The sequence below is a fragment of the Sinocyclocheilus anshuiensis genome, unplaced genomic scaffold (assembly GCF_001515605.1).
Source record: "Sinocyclocheilus anshuiensis isolate Anshui unplaced genomic scaffold, SAMN03320099.WGS_v1.1 scaffold2108, whole genome shotgun sequence".
Classification (NCBI taxonomy): domain Eukaryota; kingdom Metazoa; phylum Chordata; class Actinopteri; order Cypriniformes; family Cyprinidae; genus Sinocyclocheilus; species Sinocyclocheilus anshuiensis.
The window spans coordinates 39,909-60,922 of NW_015544242.1; the positions used below are offsets into that span (position 1 = coordinate 39,909).

General features: G+C 41.4%; 1 protein-coding gene across 2 annotated transcripts in view; it reads right to left on the reverse strand.

Moving 5' to 3' along the window:
* Positions 1-12,491: 12,491 nt before the first annotated feature.
* LOC107697641 (R3H domain-containing protein 4-like) overlaps positions 12,492-21,014 on the reverse strand; it is a 13,746-nt gene continuing 5,223 nt past the window's right edge. Inside the window, exons 5-8 of one of the 2 annotated variants that reach the window (XM_016498442.1) lie at positions 17,089-17,174; positions 16,886-16,971; positions 16,657-16,712; positions 12,492-13,679 (exon numbers count right to left, since the gene is read on the reverse strand). In XM_016498442.1, the coding sequence (XP_016353928.1) occupies positions 13,576-13,679; positions 16,657-16,712; positions 16,886-16,971; positions 17,089-17,174 (332 nt within the window). In that variant the 3' untranslated portion in view covers positions 12,492-13,575. Of the gene's footprint in view, positions 13,680-16,656; positions 16,713-16,885; positions 16,972-17,088; positions 17,178-21,014 lie in introns of both variants that reach the window. The other variant, XM_016498441.1, reaches the window with a different exon arrangement.

Consider the following 21,014-nt stretch of genomic DNA (forward strand, 5'->3'; position numbering starts at 1 on the left):
TACTGACAGAGAGCCATAGTCTGAAAATAGCAGAGCACTATAAGACCTCGAATCATTACGATTTCAAGGCTAGATTAGCTCCAGATGTGGGGACATTCTGTTTTACATAAACAAAGTTCAGGAAGTCTATGAAAATAACCAGGACTGCGTATTTTACAACTGTGACAGAAGACAATTTTATGTCGTCGCGGTTAAATGCAAATCATGTGTGAAGAGGCCCCAATGTTATTTAAACAAGCTTCTTAAAACAAAGCATAACATTACGACGGCAAAGACATTGACTCTCGGATTGCACCTGTGTAAACAATCCAAAAATGCATGTGGGTGTCTGGATTTGTTCTCCGTTACAATTTTTCTGCAAGTTAGAATAGGAAAGATAGACAGTCGCGATCCTTGTACCCAAAACACTGTGAAATAAAACAAGTCTACACTGAAAACAAAATTTTTGTGGTGTTGTAAAATATATTAAATTAATCATCATAAATTCTACGTGTAATATTAAAAATCAAGAACAACAATTTTCTAAGTAAAATGTACACATTTAATTAATGTAATTAATGAACTGCGTGAGAAGAGTAACTCTTATTAATATTTACTTGTAATATTTATATGTTTTATAGTCATTGCACATAAATCTAGAAATATTGAGTAAATTTTAATCTAAAAGTTCAGCGCGCTTGAATCCGCGCATGCGTGTTTGGACCCACGCTTTGAATCAGAGGGACGGTTGGGCTTGTCACTGAGGAGATGCATGGCTGGATTTTCTCGTGTTTAAGGTAAGTTTGCCTTTCTGTTTTAGATATCTGATTTGTAATACTTTGGTCTGTGTGTATTTCGATAGTTTGGTTCTTGTTTGCTTGACTCATTATACTGTACATTGACGTATTAATCACATATTAATCACATAACCTCATTAAAGTTAACTTGCGTGCGGTCACAGTGAGTGATATTTCAGCTAAAATGTTTTCAATAGTTCAGAGATTCACAAAGCTGTTTTTCATATAAAAACTTTAGCACAATTGGAAATTACTGGAAATTATTTAACGTTGTAACTGCTAGCTAGCTAACATCGTTACTAAATAAAACAATCGCATAGTTTAGCATAATGCTAGTTCTGGATTAATTGCAAAATGTAACCATAATAGAGTATAAGTTTATCATTTGTTCGTATTTACACAAGCAAGCGAATTTTAAACAATTCCAGAGAGAAAAGGCGAAAGGGAACTCGATTCGTGTCAGTTATATCTTTTCTTTTGCTCAAACAATCTGTAATTTGCATACAGAAGGAGTGATTGGTCTAGTTCTCATATTCAGGCAAGTATAAATCTAGATTTGCATGATATAACATTATTGTTGTTATTTTTACCTGTTCTTTACTGCATAATATAAAATTGTGGTTAAATGATTTATATCATTGTTTTAATATCACAAATTGTGTCTGTTTATTTACAGGGTGACCTAACTCTGATGACGAGCTGATACAGTGGACACATGAGGTGTGGGGAGGAAGACTGACTGATGGTTTTCATGTTAGATGCAGTTTTGGTTATCAATACTACCTAGCTCTGTCAGGTTAAAACCTCATCTTGTTCTGTTTAAGTATTTTTTTTCTATATTTGATACCTTCTGGGGTCAAAACTGTATGGTGCAGCAAATGCACTTCATGTTGGTAATGGAGATTGAATTGTATTACAGAACAGCAGACACTTGAAGTAGCATTCAGTCATACTTTATTTGTTTTCTATTTTAATATCACCAGTGGAGGTATACATGCTTTGTTGATTAATGGCACTTTTTATGAGGCTTTACTGCACCTTTAAAAACTTGTGTCCAGACTTTAGTAGGTCATGTGAATGTGACTGATTCACTTTTATTAATGTTGGAAAAATAAAGAGTTGAATTGTATTTTAGTTGTGTGATTTGTGATAAAGGTATAGACCAGAGGTTCTCAACTCTGGCGCTCGAGGTCCATGTCCCTACAGAGTTTAGCAACCTGTAACTTTCTAGTAATCTTGAAGACCTTGATGAGCTTGTTCAGGTGTGTTTGAGAGCTAAACTCTGCAGGAAAGTGGACCTTGAGGGCCACAGTTGAGAACCCCTGGTATAGACAAAATTAATACAGTTTATGTGGTTATATTAATCAAAAAGAAATTAGCAATGTTTACATAATCATAGGGAGTAATATATATTCATAAAACTAAGTAAATGGGACATCTCGGTCAAAACATATAATAAAATCTACTTATTTACTTCAGTAAATAGTAGGATTTACTTAATATTTTTTATAAATGCAAGGTTCCTGTCTATAAAATAAATAAACTTTACTTAATTACTTTAAATAAACACTTTTAAATTAAATATAATTACATAATATTTACTTAATTAGGGTGCAATTAGATTTAATTTCTTCATTAATGTTAAGTTTAGTAAGTAGATTTTACTTAATAATAGTAAGTTGTACTTGATATTAGAGCAGTAAAATTTACTTAAAATGTGTTCGTGCAATTTGTTACCAAAATTTTTTAAAGTAAATCTTAATAGTTAAAACGTGTGAATAAATGTAATATTAACAAAATAATTCAAACATTTCTAAACCCCGGTCCGCATGAGATTCGATTCGAAGCTGCAATATTAGCCTAGCTCCACACCATGCCATCACAGTTCACTGCACCGTCATCATTCTCAAGATTTCAACAGACTTAGAGGGGATACTACGGTGGCCGTGAAGTGCAAAACAAATCACAATTCTGAAAACAAAATAACAAATTACAAACGCAAATGCAAGTCTAAAAAACAAAATAATTCACAAAACACAACAACAATTCACAAAAAACAACAATTCAGAAAACATTATAACAAGTCAGAAAACACAATGACAAATTCGAAAACAAAATAACAAGTCAAAAAACACAATGGCAAATCCAAAAACAAATTAACAAGTCAGAAAACACAACGACAAATCAGACAAACCGGAAGAGGTAGGTATAGTTTGAGACAGCGCCATTGGTTTGGGATTACTCACCGCTGACTGGACGAGACATCTGTCAATCAACGTATACAGGAAGAACCAGCCGAAGAACAGCAGAGTCGTGGTAGAAAGTTCGGAGATGGTATTAAAGTAGCTCAGTTTAAATGTATTGTATGAATTGCCCTTACTATGGAATAAAAAATACGGTGTCTATTTACACTTAGTGCAAATAGCCCGCCTTGTTGGCAGTAATTCCGCGCTCCAACGTATGATTGGGATAGTCAACACTTTGAAAGCGGTTGTAAAAACATCAGCTCCAGTGGCACAGATGGTTCAGTGCGTGTCATCGGCTTTTTGACGCGATCGATCCCGCCTTTTGCCTAACTTTTTTTTCTCCCTTTTCAAATCTCGTATCACATCGTAAAGGCATTTATTTTCAATAAAAATTAAGGAAATAATCAAAAAGTTGAAAATAAAGTATCAGGTAGGGTTAGGGTAGGTGTAGGGAGGGCTTTATTGTACCAATAAGGTGGCATCCCTTTAATAATTTAAATTAAAATTTACACTCAATATGTTATTATTGCATACTGTTTTATAATGTACTACAATACTGAAGTGCAGATAATTGCCACTATTTGCAACAAGCAGTATACATAGAAATCCTGCTATTTTACATTTTGCAGCTTTAGGTTTCCAGGTAAAGCACAATATGAAGTAGTTCTGATAATTCGCTGTGAACCCACTATTTCCTATGAATGTGTCGATTAATGTAGACTGACGTTGTTCTAATTACTTCGTTTAATAATAAAGAATGTAGTGTAGCGCACAGACTTTATAATCATTGTGAAATTGCTGTTTATTTTGCTGCACCGGCAGTTATATGGTTAATGCGGGAGGGATGAGCGAGTTAGTAATGCTGGGTACACACCATAAGATAATCGGGCTGATTTTGGGCCGATTTCTCCCCTTCCGGCAAAAGATAAATAACTAGGCGTACGTAAGTGGGAAGGTCCAAACTCCACCTCTGAGTCGCAGTTATCAGAAGCCTGCATGTTGCCAGAAGTTGAGGGAGTCCGTTTGCGCTACAGATTTGATGCCGTCATGGTCCGCATCACCGCAACATAGTGCTCGTTTAAAAGCAGGGCACGGACGTAGGATCCACCGTGCGCTCGTAACTTCATTCAGAGTTTGTCAGCGCTGTGTGAGGATGTATAAGATGCGCGGTTCTTTCTCTTTTCTAACTTGTAACAAACGCTAGCTTTCCTAAAATTGTAATGGTAGACTACAACATAGATTTTGACAAGTATATGCTGCTGCTTAAGGAACGTATCTGGTACTTTTTTTTTTTAGATCGGCGTGAGATGCACGACTCTTTTTATTTTCTTTTGTTTAACTCTGTCAGTGACAAGGTGTAGCTTTTTAAAATTGTAGCTAATGGTAGAGTACAACATATTTTGACTACTGGGCTTTGCTGTTGCTTAACGGTCTGATATTTTTTGTTTTAGATCATGGTAAGATAGTCAGCATTTTTTATTTTATTTTCTAACTTGTAACAAACTCTAACTTTTAAAAAATTGTAACATAGGAAAAACTGCCGTATTGTTTAACGAACGTGTCTGATGGTTTTTTGTAGGGATGCACCGATACCGATACTGGTATTTTTTGTAGGGATGCACCGGTATCGATACTGGTCTCCTGTACTCGTACTCGTTAAAATGCCCCGATACCAAACGCCGATACCACACAGCATGTGATAAGCGCCATTTTCAGACAATGAAACACCGACAACAGAACAACAGACAGCAGAAAGGCGTTAAGGATGTCTACTACGAAGTATATGTATGCAATGAATATAATGTTAAACATTCAGTATTAACGCCTGTATAGCTAATGTGCGCGAGCTGATAAACAAAGCACGCTGAGTGGATTGAGCGCGTGGCGGCGCAGATGCGCGAGCTTGTCGAGTGAATATATCTTTCTCACAGACATCACTGGAAAGTTTGTAGTTCGGTCGGATACGTCAAAAACAAGTAAGTAAAACAATGCAGAAGTTACTTAACGGTAGGGGGAGAGAGAGAGAGAGAGAGAGAGAGATTAATTCTGTTGTGTGATCTTTGATGTTCACTCACTTATCACACGCATCATTTGTATTTAAACTAAATCGTAAAAATAAAACCATTTATAGGGGCATTCACTATAAACATCATTTATTTTCAACCTTAGGCATACACGACTTTCTGGCGAAAGTGAATCTAGCAGCCTGTGTGAAATGCGCGAGTACTATTCTGCCGAGTACTGGAAAAAGTGGTATCGGTGCATCCCTAGTTTTTTGTTTTAGATCGACGCAAGATGCTCGACTCTTTTTCTTTTTCTTTTAACTTTGTCAAACTCTAACTAGTTTTTAAATTGTTTAACAACACTTACATAGTTGTCTTGACTTGTTTTTTACTCTTTTCTGGAAAAAAACATTCAGTTTTTTGTAATGTAATGACAAACAGTCATTACATTGTTTCTATTCCATGTATGTTTGATGTTTTTCTTGAAATGTGTGTGAAAAAACTTTAATAAAAACTTCCCTTTATCCCGTTTAATCAAATTTTTGACACATAGTCGACTATTATCTCTCTCTCACATAACATGATAATGGTAGCACGAAGTGAATCAGACATGAGTAACAGGAAGCTGCACTGAGTACAGGGCAGACAACAACAACAATAGCATATAGGTCTGCGCAGAGTAATTACTGTGCGAGGCAGCAAACACACACGAATAGAGGTAGCAGTGGCGTAGCGTCTGGGCATGCAGGTGCATATGGGCCCGGGCAGCTTGGGGACCCGCCGATCTGGGGGGGAACTTTTAATTGAAACGAGGGAACGAATAGCGCCCTGCATGGGCCCGGCCCTTGTCCAACAGCCAACAGCTTATGAGAATTCTCGGGCCGAGTCCGACTGGATACCGTGACTTTCTTCTCTCTCTCTCTTCCCCATTACACAGCTATTAAAATAGTTCAGTTTTGGTTTTTAATGGCAAAGTGGTCATATTTCTTTTTGTTTCTTTATTAAGTTCATTTAGAAATATGTTTGGAACATTTTATGTTTGTTAAATTCAAGTTTTAGTTTTTTAAAGGAACAACCAAGCGGCAGCGGCAGACAGTGAGTTGAGCATTATGTTTGATCAATTTAGCCTTCTCAAACCAACACGACTTGCCTAAAATAAACAGACATAAAACACTTCATGCATTTCACAGTATTAATTTAAAGGGGTCATATGATGCGATTTCAATTTTTCCTTTCTCTTTGGAGTGTTACAAGCTCTTGGTGCATAAAGAAGATCTGTAACGTTGCAAAGACTAAAGTCTCAAATCCAAAGAGATATTCTTTATAAAAGTTAAGACTTGTCCATGCCCTCCTAAAACGCCTCGTTTAAACACAGCCCCACATATCTACGTCACTGTGTGGGAAGATTTGCATAACGCTGCCCAAATGTTCACGCAAAGAAAGAAGGCGTAACTTTATAATTCAAATCGAAAACAAAAACTCTGTCATTATGTAATCCGTGCATTTCTCTCTAAAGGCATGTCCAATGAGGAGATGGCGAGTCAGGTTCATTCATTTTTGCAACATTGACTCAGAAAACATTAGCTTATTAACAAATAATTCAAATATCCCCTCACTATTTTTTTTTTAACTTTTTTTGTTTGTTTTTAATACATTTTTTTGTTTGTTTTTTAGGCCGCTGTGCCAAAATTTTGTTTGCATTCAGTAGCCTGTATGGCTGCATTGTTGTGCCACGTTTAAAAATAACTAAATAAATAAGATTAATGTCATAATATTTTAAGAATGAAGTCAAAATTACGATACTAAAATCATGTTATATTGCGTGAAGTTAATGTGAAAATTCCACCTATAGGCCTACTCCTCCAAAAAAAAAAAAAAAGTCTGTGGCATCCGTCATTCTTTGACTTTTTTAAAATCTGATTGATCAATTCATGAGACATTCATTTGTATCAAATTGTTCTGATTTATTTCAACATGCATTCAGATATTCATGTTTAGTTCGTGCTGCAAATATTAAAGAGGAAAATATAATTGATTCATATGCAGCTTGAACTGAGGCGAATTATCTCACTACAAATTAAAGAGCGCAAAAAGACGTTTATTGTTTGTATGTTATCATAAAATTGACAGAAGGCTGAGACTTTGTAGTAACAAAGCTGCGATTATTGGGTGGCTTGCGTGCTACAAATAATGAATAGACTTGAAAACTTTAAACATCATTTCCAAGCATTAGCCTAGACCGTAAATAAAACTTGTGAATAATAAGCTTGTGATATAGTCATGTTTCATGTAACGTTATTTACTTCAGAAAAATCAACAATAGGGCCTAAGTTAAGTTAACTGAGTTGGAGCCCATAACGTTTGGGGGGGCCCGTACAAATGGAAGGCTGAGACTTTGTAGTAACAAAGCTGCGATTATTGGGTGGCTTGCGTGCTACAAATAATGAATAGACTTGAAAACTTTAAACATCATTTCCAAGCATTAGCCTAGACCGTAAATAAAACTTGTGAATAATAAGCTTGTGATATAGTCATGTTTCATGTAACGTTATTTACTTCAGAAAAATCAACAATAGGGCCTAAGTTAAGTTAACTGAGTTGGAGCCCATAACGTATGGGGGGGGCCCGTACAAATTTTTTGCATATGGGCCCGGGGCTGACTCGCAACACTACACAGAGCGGTAGCATAAACGTGAATCAGTCACTCACCGACAGCACTTGGGAGGCTAAGGACTAAACGTCCATCTTGTAAAACCTGGCAAAGGTATTCTGAGAAGACCAGCCGGCTGCAAAGCATATATCTTGAATATACATACCTCTCGAACACACCCAGGAGGAGGCAATACCCCTTATTGAGTGGGCCCTAATGTGCAAAGGGCATTCCAAATCTTGGCTCGTATAACAGCCGTGATAGCGTCCACAATCCAGTGGGAAAGTCTCTGTTTTGACACGGCCCGGCCCTTCGCACAACCACTGTAGCACACGAAAAGCTGGTCAGATTGCCGAAAGCTGGCCGAACGGTTAATGTAAATCCTCAAAGCCCTGACGGGGCACATCGAAGTCTGAGCATCATCACGCGAGGTCCATGACTCAAAAGACAGGGCAGACAGCGAAACAGTCTGCGCTCTGAAGGGGGTAGATAATGATTTAGGCACGTAGCCCGGTCTCACTGGAGAGTGACGCTGCAGTCACCGGGTCCGAAGCGAATACAGTCGCTGTCCACAGAAAGCACATGTATATGCGCTTAGCCGAAGCGAGGGCAAGAAGAAGTGCACTTTTGAGAGATAGCTCCTTCATATCAACGGATATATCAAGAGCTCTTAACACCACCTCTAGGTCCCAGGGTGGGCCTGAAGCAGACACGGGATGCAATCTCCTCGCTCCCTTAAGAAATCTAACCACCAGCGCGTGCCAACCGATCGATTGCCCTCCCAGCGGGGAACGAAACGCGGCAATAGCTGCCACATAGACTTTCAGTGTTGATGGTAGAGATCCACTATCCAGTCTGCACTGTAAAAAACGCAGAACATCCGACACGGAGCAAGCAGCCTGGTCAATATGAACGTCATGGCACCATTTCACAAACACTCCCCATTTTAAAGCATACAAACACCTCGTGGTGGGCGCCCGCGCCTCCGAGAGCGTGACGAGCACACGAGAATGCAGGGTGCTCAGCTCCTCTGATATCCCCGAAGCAGCCACACATGAAGGCTCCATAACTCCGAGTTCGGGTGCCACACTGAGCCGCTCGCTTGAGACAGCAGATCCTTCCTGATGGGGATTGGCCAGGGCGGCACTGCCAGCAGCTCTGTCAGGTCCGGGAACCAAGGCTGGTTCGGCCAGTTCGGGGCGATGAGTATCACCGAAGCCCCCTCCTCCCTGATCTTGCATAACACCAGTGGCAATATCTTGATCGGAGGAAACACATACAACCTGGCTGCTGGCCAATGCGATGTCAGAGCATCCCCTTGCAGCGGGGAGTGAGACAGAGAGAAGAACAGTGGGCAATTCGCATTCTCGCTTGTGGCGAACAGATCCACCTCCGCTCTCCCGTAGTGGGTCCAAATCAACCTCCACTCTCCTTGAGGAATCCCCTTCTTCGAAAGCATGTCCACCCCACGGTTCAGGAGACTGGGGATGTGCACTGCTCTGATGGAGAGAAAGTGATGGTCCACCCATAACAGGAGCGTACGCCTCCTTGGTGATTTATGAACGAGACCACAGACATGTTGTCGGTGCAAATCAGTACATGCCGCTGTTCCAGCTGCGGCCGAAAATCCTTTAGAGCTAAGAACACTACTTCCAGCTCCAAGCGGTTTATGGGCCACCGGCTCTGGGGTTCTGACCACAGCCCCGAAGCCGGCATGCCCTCGCACACTGCTCCCCAGCCGCGAGTCGATGCGTCCGTCGTGACCACAACGCGCGACGTCACCAAGCCCAGGGGAACCCCCCGGCTGAAGAGATCTGGGTTGCGCCACAGCCTCAGAGCTTCGATCGCGGGAGACCGTGATGCGCAAACGGCCCAGAGTGAAGAGATCTGGGTTGCACCACAGCCTCAGAGCTTCGATCGCGGGAGACCGTGATGCGCAAACGGCCCAGAGTCCACGCCGTCCAAGGGACTCGAGATTTCAGCCATAGTTGCAGCAGGTGCATGTGTAGTAAGCCCAGATGACATACCGCAGAAGCAAACACCATGAGTCCCAGCAGCCTCTGAAATTCCTTCAAGAGAACAGAGTTGCCCAGTCTGAAATGGCACAGGGAAGACAAAATGGCCGCCGAGCGCTCCCAAGAGAGGCGGGCTCGCATCTCCACTGAGTCGAAGCACACTCCCAGATATGTTATAGACTGACTCGGGGCAAGAATGCTCTTCCTCTTCAAGGAAAGAGCTCTTTTTGTGAGAATGTATGCATTTTTGTTGAATGAACATCCAACACACAAACATTTAAACACATGAACTTGCGGCGCTTGGGAGCTGGGCCGCTTGCGCACTCTACTCCTCTCTTCAGACCATCAGGATGACGGCTTAGCAGCCAGCAGCAGGCGAGAGTCACGTCATGGGCTCCTCCGCTGGCCGTGGCATTTCCTCCTGGGATCCCATGCCTTCCTTCGGACATCTGGCTCCTGGCGAGGAGCAGTAGCAGTCACCACCGCGGTCGCTGGCCTGGGGTTATCCCTCCGTTGGGAAGAGCCAGGTGCCGACGAGGATCTGGATCTCGCCGTCTGCTGCTGGAAAGCGTGCCTCGGCATCACGTGACTCAGGGCTTGGGCGCGCTTTTGAGCCTCCGCGAAGCGATCAATAATGGACTCCACAGCGTCACCAAAGAGGCCGGAGGGAGTCACAGGAGCGTTCAGCAGCACTTTACGGTCAGCATCCTTGAGGTCAGCCAGGTTTAACCATAGGTGCCTCTGAAGTACGACCATAAAACCCATGGCCTTAACCACGGCCTGGGCCACTCGCTTCGTCGCCATCAGCGCAAAGTCCGTCGCCGCACGCAGATCCTTAATGGCCTCCGCCGTGAGGGCTTCGTCCTCCGCTGCCTGCAGGAGCTTCGCCTGAAAAACCTGCAGCATCGCCATGGCGTGCAGCGTGGAAGCTGCCTCGCCATCAGACGCATAAGCTTTATTGGCGCGGTGGTCCTGCATGGCTTCGAGGGGAGGCTGATGTCCGAGCCTAGGGTCTTGGCTGCTGCAGGACACAGGTGCGCAGCGACGGTCTCCTTGACGGGGGGAGAGCGCACGTACCTGTGGGCCTCCGCCCCATCCACGTGGGAAAAGATGGCCTGTGTGGCAGAGTGGACGCGCGCTGAATGGGGCGCAGACCATGTTTTCACCAGCTGCTCATGTACGTCGGGGAAGAAGGGGACCGACGCCCTCGAGTCAGCTTTCCTGGTGGACCTGCAATACCAGGAGTCGGGCTTACTCCTGGCAGGCTCCTCTGGAGGACTCCAGGTAAGCTCCAACTCCTGGAAAGCCTTCGACAGAACCCTCATGAGCTCCTCCTGGAGGTCTGGGAGCCCCATGCTGTCCGGTTGATCGGACTCCGATCCCGCCCAATCCTCCCTCTCTGAGGCCGAGATGGACATTGTGTCATCCCCCTCCTCCTGGCCAAAGGACACAAACTCCGCGATGTTGGAAGGAGGGCGGAAGCAGTCCTCGGGGAGGGAGACCGGGGAATGGGGCGACCGTTGGGGTTGGCGGAGCGGCAAGACGACGCTCCCGTCACCGGGAGGGGGAGGACCCACCAGCAGCACGCTGGCAGCAGTGGGCCTCACCCCGAATAGGCCGCGAGCCACATCGCGGCGGGTCCGGAGCACGCGGGCCGGCAGGTCCGCACAATGCCCGCAGTCGGACTCATCCAGCGCTGCCTCGGCGTGGGCCAGGCCCAGGCAGGTGACGCAGTGGGCGTGTTGATCTGGCGGCTCTATTGGTCCCGTGAAGATCTTGCAGATTGTTGCCATAATGGATTCAGTAGGTGAAGTAGAAGATTCTGACGTAATTGTCGCGTGCACCGCATTTTATACTGCCTCTCGAGCTCGTCAGTATTTGCATGCGATTTGCATACTTCGCGACAATTGGCCAGTCATTTGGACTGGCGTGAGCCAATAGGACTTCAGGAAAGGTTGGAAGGGAAGGAGTTCCCATAATGGGGAAATGTCTCTGTAATGTCTCGTGGAAGCTCGAGAGGGAACGGCAGGTGCTCAAGCCCCCTTTGATGTCTATTATGTGTGCACGTGCCTGCTGCCGGAAGCTGTACTGTGGTACTTATCAGCCACTCTCATGGACACAATGGCGATAACATTCACCATAATGTGTTGTAAATGGCTGTGTGGATCTGAGACGTAACCCTTTGGTTAAACAATGTATGAAAGAACCAATTCACAACACTTCTCTCAATAGGAAGGCTGCAACCAATGAGTGCAACACAGATTGGTGTTAATATTTAATTTTACATCCTTGTTCAATAGTAGCCTTAAATGACCTCTTGTGAGAGGTTATTAAAAATATTAAATATAAATGTTAAATATGAATCAAAATCTTTAAATGTAAAAATGTTTCATGTAAATCATTTAAAATTATTCACCCAAACATTTAAATTCATCAGGGTCATAAATTCCGACAGAATTGGAACAGAAGTAAGTGATGACAAAATAAAAAAATTGGGGTAAATCCAGAGACAAAAAGGGAACCAAGTTTTAACCAAACCTTTAAACTTAATTTATAATGAGTTGCATCTGATCCCTAAAATAATAACACAGTATGATCTCAGTTAAAAACGTAATATTTTAATTGTCATGGGTACAGATTCTCACCACAGACAAAAACTAAATACAATTGAGCGCTGTATGTATTCATGTTCTGCCACAACACTATAAATAGCATTAAAATCAAATATCTTAACACAAGTATAAATGTTATTCCAAAAACACCACTCTTCCTTTCAAAAGGGTTTAACACACCTGGTTTTCAGGTGATTATATGAGTAATGTAAATGATTAAAGTCCACATGCATGATAGTTGATGCCGGAGAATCAGCATTGTAGACACACACACTTTGGTTATAAACACCAACGTAATAACTGTTCAAGTGTCTCAGGACTTGTAAAAGATTTTTTCACTTTGTAAACCTTGATGTAAAGGCTCAATATATAAATACAAAAATGTAAAACTGACAAATCTGGTGTGTACAGGTAAGGCAGAATAAGTGCATGTTGGCAGATCCTTAATGGAAAAAAAGAAGTGTGTGACCTGATCACAGCAGATGAACAAATATGACAAGTACTGTTGTACTCAAATTCAAGTTACAGAATGCTAGATATAAAAGGTCAACTGATCACTCTTTAGTTGTCAGGCAGGATTGGCTGAAGTAAATTAGCGGAATTACAGGTCTGCACATATCAAATGCATGTGAATTGTAAAAAGTTGTGCAGTATGTGTGCAGTCAGAATAAACAGTTTGCACAGGTATAACTTAACAATAACTGCATAACCATCATGATATTTGTGATACATGTGCTGATTTATATGATGTCATCCTTTTGTAGGAGCCTGAGTTGTAAATTTTTTGACAGTGACTATATGTGGCTTGTATAACATTGGAGATGGACATGAATATCTAAACCCATTTCAATTAATTTTCCTGATAAGATTGTGAACATCAAAAACAGTAATTATCAAATAATTTTCTGCCTTGTTTTCAGGACACACAATTATATTTCTATTTATTTACAAGGATTCCATGACAGTAAACATTGTCTGCAACATGGGAAAAAAGAATTTATAAAGACAGTTGTAGTAACAACATCTACTAATACATGCTCCAAAATGCATTTAAAAATTGAATGAAAGAGATAGTGACACTGAGAGTACAATAATCTAGTTAGCACAGTCTCTCCAAAAGGGCAAGGCCTGTAGGCCAGGTCCCATTACATAATGCCATGTGCACAGTTCATGCTGGCCAGGTCAAGGTCAAGCTTTATTTTTAAGGGCAGTGGTGCCGGATCTGGCTGGATGAACATCAATGGCACTGGCTGTAGCCAGGATTCTTAGCAGTTCAGCTCAGCTGCTCCAGGTAGGCAGAGAGCAGAGGCTGCGGAGGGAGAAACACTTCCTGTTTGTTGACCACCTCTGTCTGTCGAGCACCATTACAGTCAGAGCCTGCAGAAAATCACACACTTTGGCTCACACAAAACTTTATTACATATGGGTCTTTCTACCATTTTAGAGATCAGTTATTTTAGTATCGCTGAGATTTTACTTTTTTTTGTTGTTGTTTTTGTCTTAAATACTCACGGCGCCATATGCACTGGCAGTAGCTGTAGTTCCTGTACTTGCTTGCAGCTAGGGATGGGCGATATGGGCTTAAAATTTTATCACGAATCATGATAATTTCTGATATTTATTGCGATAACGATATCAATGACGATCATTTAGGGAATCCTGTTTCTTTAGAGAAAAGTATTATCTTTCCTATGTTTACCCAAAATAGGGTGTTGTGAGCAGTACACACGTAATGCAATGACTGTTTAATTCATACTGGAAGCCGGAGGGCACCCTTGCGCAGAAACTCCACATATGCATAGTAGAAGTAACGCTCCAGGAAATCCCTAATATGGACAGAGGTATCCAGTGATCGCTGTAGCTGAATAAAACTCAGATAGAGAAACTTTAACTGAGAAAACCTGAAGACAGTAAACATGCGAATTGCACAAAATATATGGTATCTGTGTTCTTCAAGCAATCTTGGGTATTTTTATAAGGATAAAGTATATTTATAATGCAATGCTTATCGACATAGCCTTCATCACTGTATATAATGCTATAAAATAGTATGATTTCTGCCTTATTCTGTGATACGAAACCACGTCTGGTCACAAAAATAAGTTATTTCAAACACTCGACTATGTTATGAAGTTAATATGGAGAAAAAGCACGTCAATAAATAATATCTTTGTTGGACAACAGGTTTGTAAACAGGCTCATACACAGGTAAAACTGTATCGTACACGTGCTACTGTAATATATTTATTCAAGGCTCAGACTTATTTTTGTCGCACTGAACAGCCCTATCCAAACCTGTTCCAGATTGTAGAAGGAGCTGCTCATCAATTTCATGTCCGCCTTATTCCACCAAGACCAAATACATTAACATTGTCATATCAATCACCATGCAAAAATCTTCCGAGAGTTGTCATGATTAAAATATTTTTATATTTTTATCTATATAGTTTTTATGTACAGTATCTCACAGAAGTGAGTACACCCCTCACATTTTTGTAAATATTTTATTATATCTTTTCATGTGACAACACTGAAGAAATGACACTTTGCTACAATGTAAACGTATGTATGTATTTATTTATTTATTTCTTTATTTTTATTTTAGTTATTTTAGAACAAGTTAAACAAAAAAATAAGAAATGTTGCTTTGGTAACTAACTGAAATAAAATAAAAATGAGTTTAAATTCTTTTTATATATAATTTTTTATTTATTTTTTTTTACTTTTAGTTAACTATAATAACAATGGTAGAAATTACCGTAGTGGAAAATGCTGTTGCGCACGTCTAATGGCAAAAAAGTCAAAAAGGCATATAAAAACAGCATAATCTCTAGACTTTCAAAATGAAAATAATTCTAAATATTAATAATAAAAGTGTATACTCAATCTCTCTTTAAGCATAGAAATTGACATGTCACTATAATGCAGCTAAATAAAGATACATTTAAAATGTAGCAAAAATAAGTAAAAAGTTAAATTAATGAAATATTAGTTAATATTTGTCACAAATGTTAAAGTCAACTGTGTGCTAGGCTTGCTGTGATAGACGGTGTTTTCGGTTATTGTTATGTTAAGCCACAACACCGGTCACGTCATTTGCCTACCGCGGCACCGCCCCCCACCGTCGTTTAGATTTTTTTATAGTAACAAAAATCATTTAGCCTAGTTCAGTTAGAGGACAGACACTTTTAAAAACTAAACGCTCAATGCAGCATGCCGAACCGTGCGCGAACGACAGTGCACCACGGAGCAGGAGTCAGATTTTATTTATCACGTGAGGAGAGTGAGTCGAGCTGACTGACAAGAGTGAGGCGAGAAAGACAAGATGATGGCAGAAGATTGTTTAGAAAAAAATGCAAAGGCGCCTCTTTGGCAATATTTTAGATTTTGAAAAGCCTATTGACTGGACGTTTTTTTAAACATTCGTTTTTTTATTTATTTGGTTCCACAGTGTTTGCTGATTACTTTATATAAACTTTGTGTATTTTATTTATTTTATTTTACATCAAGGTGTATATGCCGTGCCTCCGTCATTTGTTATTTTATTAGGCATATATAGTGTATTTTTATTCGTTTTGTTAATAAAAGTTCTATGAGATTGACATTGTTGTTGCTTGAATTGAATCAACGCTGAATTGCCGCTAATTTGAAAGTGAAAGTAAAATGCGCATGGCGCTTTTTCAAGCAACTTGAAAGCCAAGAAATCAGAGGAAAAGAGGGAAAACTCAAACGAACAATTGCTTGACGCCGAATTGCGGCAATTAAATTGCTGCTAATTTGAAAGTGAAAGCAAAATGCACACGGCACGTTTACAAGCCATCTGAAAGCGAAGACCAGAGGTAAACTCAAACGAACTAACACCCCCCACCCCAACGGTGATACCGGTGTTGTCACACGTCGATTTACCGGTGGGAAAATGTCCTCACCGTCACAACCCTACTGTGCGCTACGACCAGGATTTAGAACCACTGTAATAAAATGTGAAGTTAAATATCACAATATTTGAGGGGCCATTTCAAATTGTAAGTGGTGTTAAAGTGTTAAGCCAGGATGTTAAAAAAAATGTTTTTGAAAATATTGTAGATCAAAGCTAGCATTTTGATTTTGTAATGTCCTCCTCCAAAAAAATGGTACGGTATTAGTGGTATGAAGTGTAACATCAATGACAGAAGAGTACTGCATGCTAGCCAATTATAAATTAATTTTAATTTTAACATAACCTCAACAGGTTTAATGTGTATAACTGACATAAACTTTAAATCCTTAGGAACCTTAAAAATTCAAAATTCACACTAGCCTCATAAGAAAGCAACCATAAATTTCCAATGTTTGAATAATATAAAAGTTCACTCACTAGCAGAGGTCAGATCCATGTACTGACAGACAGCATGAAGCAGAAGTCGCTCATAACTGAAGAAACACAGATACATCAAGATCAAAACGTGGCACTCTATTCATACACTAACATAATAATTTCTTTCAATTTCTGAAACAACATCTCGAGCATGCATGTATACTAGTTAGTAGTGGTCTGAATTAGTCTTTGGAAGTGAGAGATGCATTAACTGTGGTAGTTTGTGTACCTGCTGCTGAGTTTGGTTATGTAAATTGAGTGTGGATGTGCCATGAAGAATCCCAGCAGATTGGACTCCAGACCCTCCAACACTCCCTTAAACAGAGGAAATGGCAGAACAGATATCAGGCAGAAAAAAAGAATGACAGGACAGGAGAAAGTGATATAGGGGGAATAAAAGATAAAGATCAAGCAAATGACAAAGAGAGTCACCATGGGAATCTGTCTGCGTCTCAGCGTCGCACGCAGCCGCCGATCAACTTTCCGAAAACATTCCTGAGCGCTGAAGGCAGGATTCACTGCTTAAAAGAAAGGAGGATGACTGTCACTAACATGTCAAATATAATAAGAAATAATCTGCCCTTCATTGAATTAATAAAGATGAAGTGTGTAATTTTTGATATTGGCAGAGACAAATACTGTGGCACAAGCAAAACACTTTTTGTAGTTTGGATGAGCATCCTGACACGTTAATATACACGTTAAAATATCATAAAATTTTATTTCCAATTTTTATTTAGGTTTGTGAAGGTCAAACAAGCATGGATGAGCTTCCGTTAACCATAACTTATGTGCTCTATGTACAGTGGCATGCAAAAGTTTGGGAACCCCTTGCAGAATCTGTGAAAATGTGAATAATTTTAACAAAATAAGAGAGATCATACAAAATGCATGTTATTTTTATTTAGTACTGTCCTGAGTAAGATAATTTACATAAAATGTTTACATTTAGTCCACAAGAATAAAATAGCTGAAATTATTAAAATAATCCCATTGAAAAGTGTAGCGTCTGGACCAATCAGACACACAATATAGTTTTTGTTAGTTATATTTAACAAATACTCTGTAACACCCCTCAGTTAACAAAGCCATATGAGGGCCTGTGGACCCTTCTCCCGAAATGCGTCTTAACACCTCAGGAAGGCAGAATAGGCCTCTGATTCCATGGCAACCAATGCTGATATCACTGGTTTTATTGCCCAAAGGAATGTGGGTAGAGAAACTCACTACATTTTCCATAGGAAAAGAAACAATGCACAGTAAAAATGGACTCTTCTCTAATTAATTCATAGGAAAACCTTTCTTTGAATGAACACACATATTAGTGATGCGCGGATGAGCTAAAACGTCACCCGAATCCGCAGCTTCAAATAAATTATCCACCCGCCAACCGCCCGCACCTGTATTTTTGTCTGATTTAGATAACCGCACCCGACCCGCACCCGATCATCACATTAGGGTTCGTACGGTCATAAAAAACCTGGAAAAGTAATTGAACAGCAATTTCCATGCCTAGACAGTTTTTTAAAAATAAATAAACACAAAAAGTTGTTGAAAAGTCTCTGCTGAATATCCAATGATACCATAGCTCCATATTTTTATTTCTCTTCTTTTTACTGCCTAAACTTTAACTCCTTTTCCTATACCAACTTTATGCGTGTGTGTATGTGTGTGTGTGTGTGTGTGTGTGTGTGTGTGTATGTTAGACTAGTTTAAGTGTTTATGTAGTTAATAAAGTCTTACTTGTATCACACTTGACGTTGTTCATTGTTTGCTCATAACTGGAGTCCCTTAATCATGCAGATTTATGCTACAGGCTCTGTGTAGAATTGTACAGTAAGAAAGTTATTTCCCTTAACCAGGAAATTAACGTTCTTAGAATTGACAGACAGTTGACCCTGAGAGGTCAAGTAAATACTTACAGCGGATCTAAATATTTATAATTAATTATAACTAGTTATGATTAATTATTCATATTTCCCCTTTGAGCTGATTCGCTACAAAAGTTTGGGAACCCTTAGTTCTTAAAGGTGGGGTATGTATTTTTTCAAAAACGCTTTAGAAAACTGAGTTGGGCCGAGTACCAAAACAAACTTGTAGCCAATCAGCAGTAAGGGGCGTGTCTACTCATGATGGGGCGGAGAGAGCACTCAGTGCACAGGACGGACAAGAGCCAAGCCGAGCGACGACAGAAAGATAGAGATGGTGGATTAAAAACAAAAGAGGAAAATGTCTGCGGAACAAAAGAAGGCTTATGATAAGGCAAGAAGTAGGACCCGTGTAAATATCGGATCAGCTTTCCAGCGCTGGAGAGAACTCAAGGAGCGGGAAGGCCTGCGATCGGACACCGAGGTTGCTTTGTTTCTTCTTGATAGGTAAGTAATATTGGTTTTGCTTTGTTTTACAGAACTAATATATGCTTGAATGCTTGAATATGCTTGTGTGTCATGTTCGCTTGTTTGTTCATCTGCAATCGTATTGTCATTCCCTTCAACTATGTATGTGTGGGGCAGATCTATCAAAATAGGGGCGAGACCCTTTTGGGGTAAGGGCGTGTTTGTTTTGGTGATATGAAATATCAACATTGGCTACCAGAAATCACTTACCAGTAAAGGTATCACTTACCTTTAATACTGTGTGTGGTTACCTGGATGATCCACAACTTTTTTTTTGTTTGTTTTGTCATGGTTGTTCATGAGTCCCTTGTTCCCTATCGAATGGGAACTCGCACTGCGTCCCCTAGAGAACACTTTGGGGAACGCCCTCAGCGTGACCGGTGTCTGAAGTGCATGTGGAAACATGACAATGAACTTGACATTGGCCTATGACGTGTTACTGGTGCGACCAAGAGTATAAAAGGGCACCTGTAGTACACGTTATCAGCTTCTTGTCTTCAGGAGCCGTTTGTTTGTGTGTGCTTGTGTGACAGAACATTTGAAAAAAAAAAAAAGAGAGAGAAAAAAAGAAAGGTAAAGCATGAGTGAGCACAGTTTTAAAAGATGTGTCCCATCGTGTGAAAGGTACATCACACCTAGCGATTCTCATGAGCTATGTGTGGTGTGTCTTGGGGCACAGCATGCACGGTCGGCTCTCGAGGGAGCCGGCTGTGCCCACTGTGATCGTTTCACAGTGAAACAGCTGCGCTCCCGCTTGGCTCTGTTTATTGAGGACGGAAGCTAAGCGTCTGCGCCAACTTGTCATTGGCCCATGACGTGTTACTGGTGCGACCAAGAGTATAAAAGGGCACCTGTAGTACACGTTATCAGCTTCTTGTCTTCAGGAGCCGTTTGTTTGTGTGTGCTTGTGTGACAGAACATTTGAAAAAAAAAAAAAGAGAGAGAAAAAAAGAAAGGTAAAGCATGAGTGAGCACAGTTTTAAAAGATGTGTCCCATCGTGTGAAAGGTACATCACACCTAGCGATTCTCATGAGCTATGTGTGGTGTGTCTTGGGGCACAGCATGCACGGTCGGCTCTCGAGGGAGCCGGCTGTGCCCACTGTGATCGTTTCACAGTGAAACAGCTGCGCTCCCGCTTGGCTCTGTTTACAGAGGACGGAAGCCAAGCGTCTGCGCCTCGTGGTGCTGGACCCGCTACTGCCGAGGCAGAGCACCGTCTGCACTCATGGGGCTCGCAGTTAGATCTGGCTGACGAGCTTGGAACGGGTCTCTCCCTATCCCAACCCTCGGTCGCCAGCTCTGTTGCTCTCGAACCGGATCTGGAAGCCCGGTCTCCGGTTTCTTCCAATCCGGCAGAGAGCCTTATACTCGGCCGGTCTAGCTCCGAGGAGATAGACGTGACAGGAGTTGAAGTGGAGGCTACATCACAAACCGCCTCCTCCTCATCACCCGCGTATGGGGAACTCTTGGACGTCATGACCCGCGCCACTGCCAGGCTAACCCTGGACTGGTTGGCGGAGATGCAGGAACGCGCGTCTAGTAGCAGTCTGGATAAGCGCTTCCTAGCAGGTCATAAACGCTCCCCTCCGAGCCTTCCATTCCTCCCTGAGCTTCACGGCGAGCTGTTGAGGTCATGGAGGAATCCTTTTTCTGCCCGCATCTTTCCCCTTAACAAGTCAAACTATGCTAATGTGAAGGGGTTGGAAGACAGCGGGTACACAAAGATGCTTCAGATGGAGGAATCCCTTGTGGGTTATCTCGCTGCTCCCCAGGCATCTTCGTGGAGGGCTCCTACCTTGCCTTCGAAGCTGTGCCAGTTTACATCTAGGCTCGTGGGCAAGGCATACGTGGCGGCTGGGCAGGCGGGCAGTATCCTGCATACTATCTCTGTATTGCAGGCTTACTAGGCGGATCTACTAAAGGACGCTGATGCGGCAGGGGGCGTGGCCCCTGCTGAAATC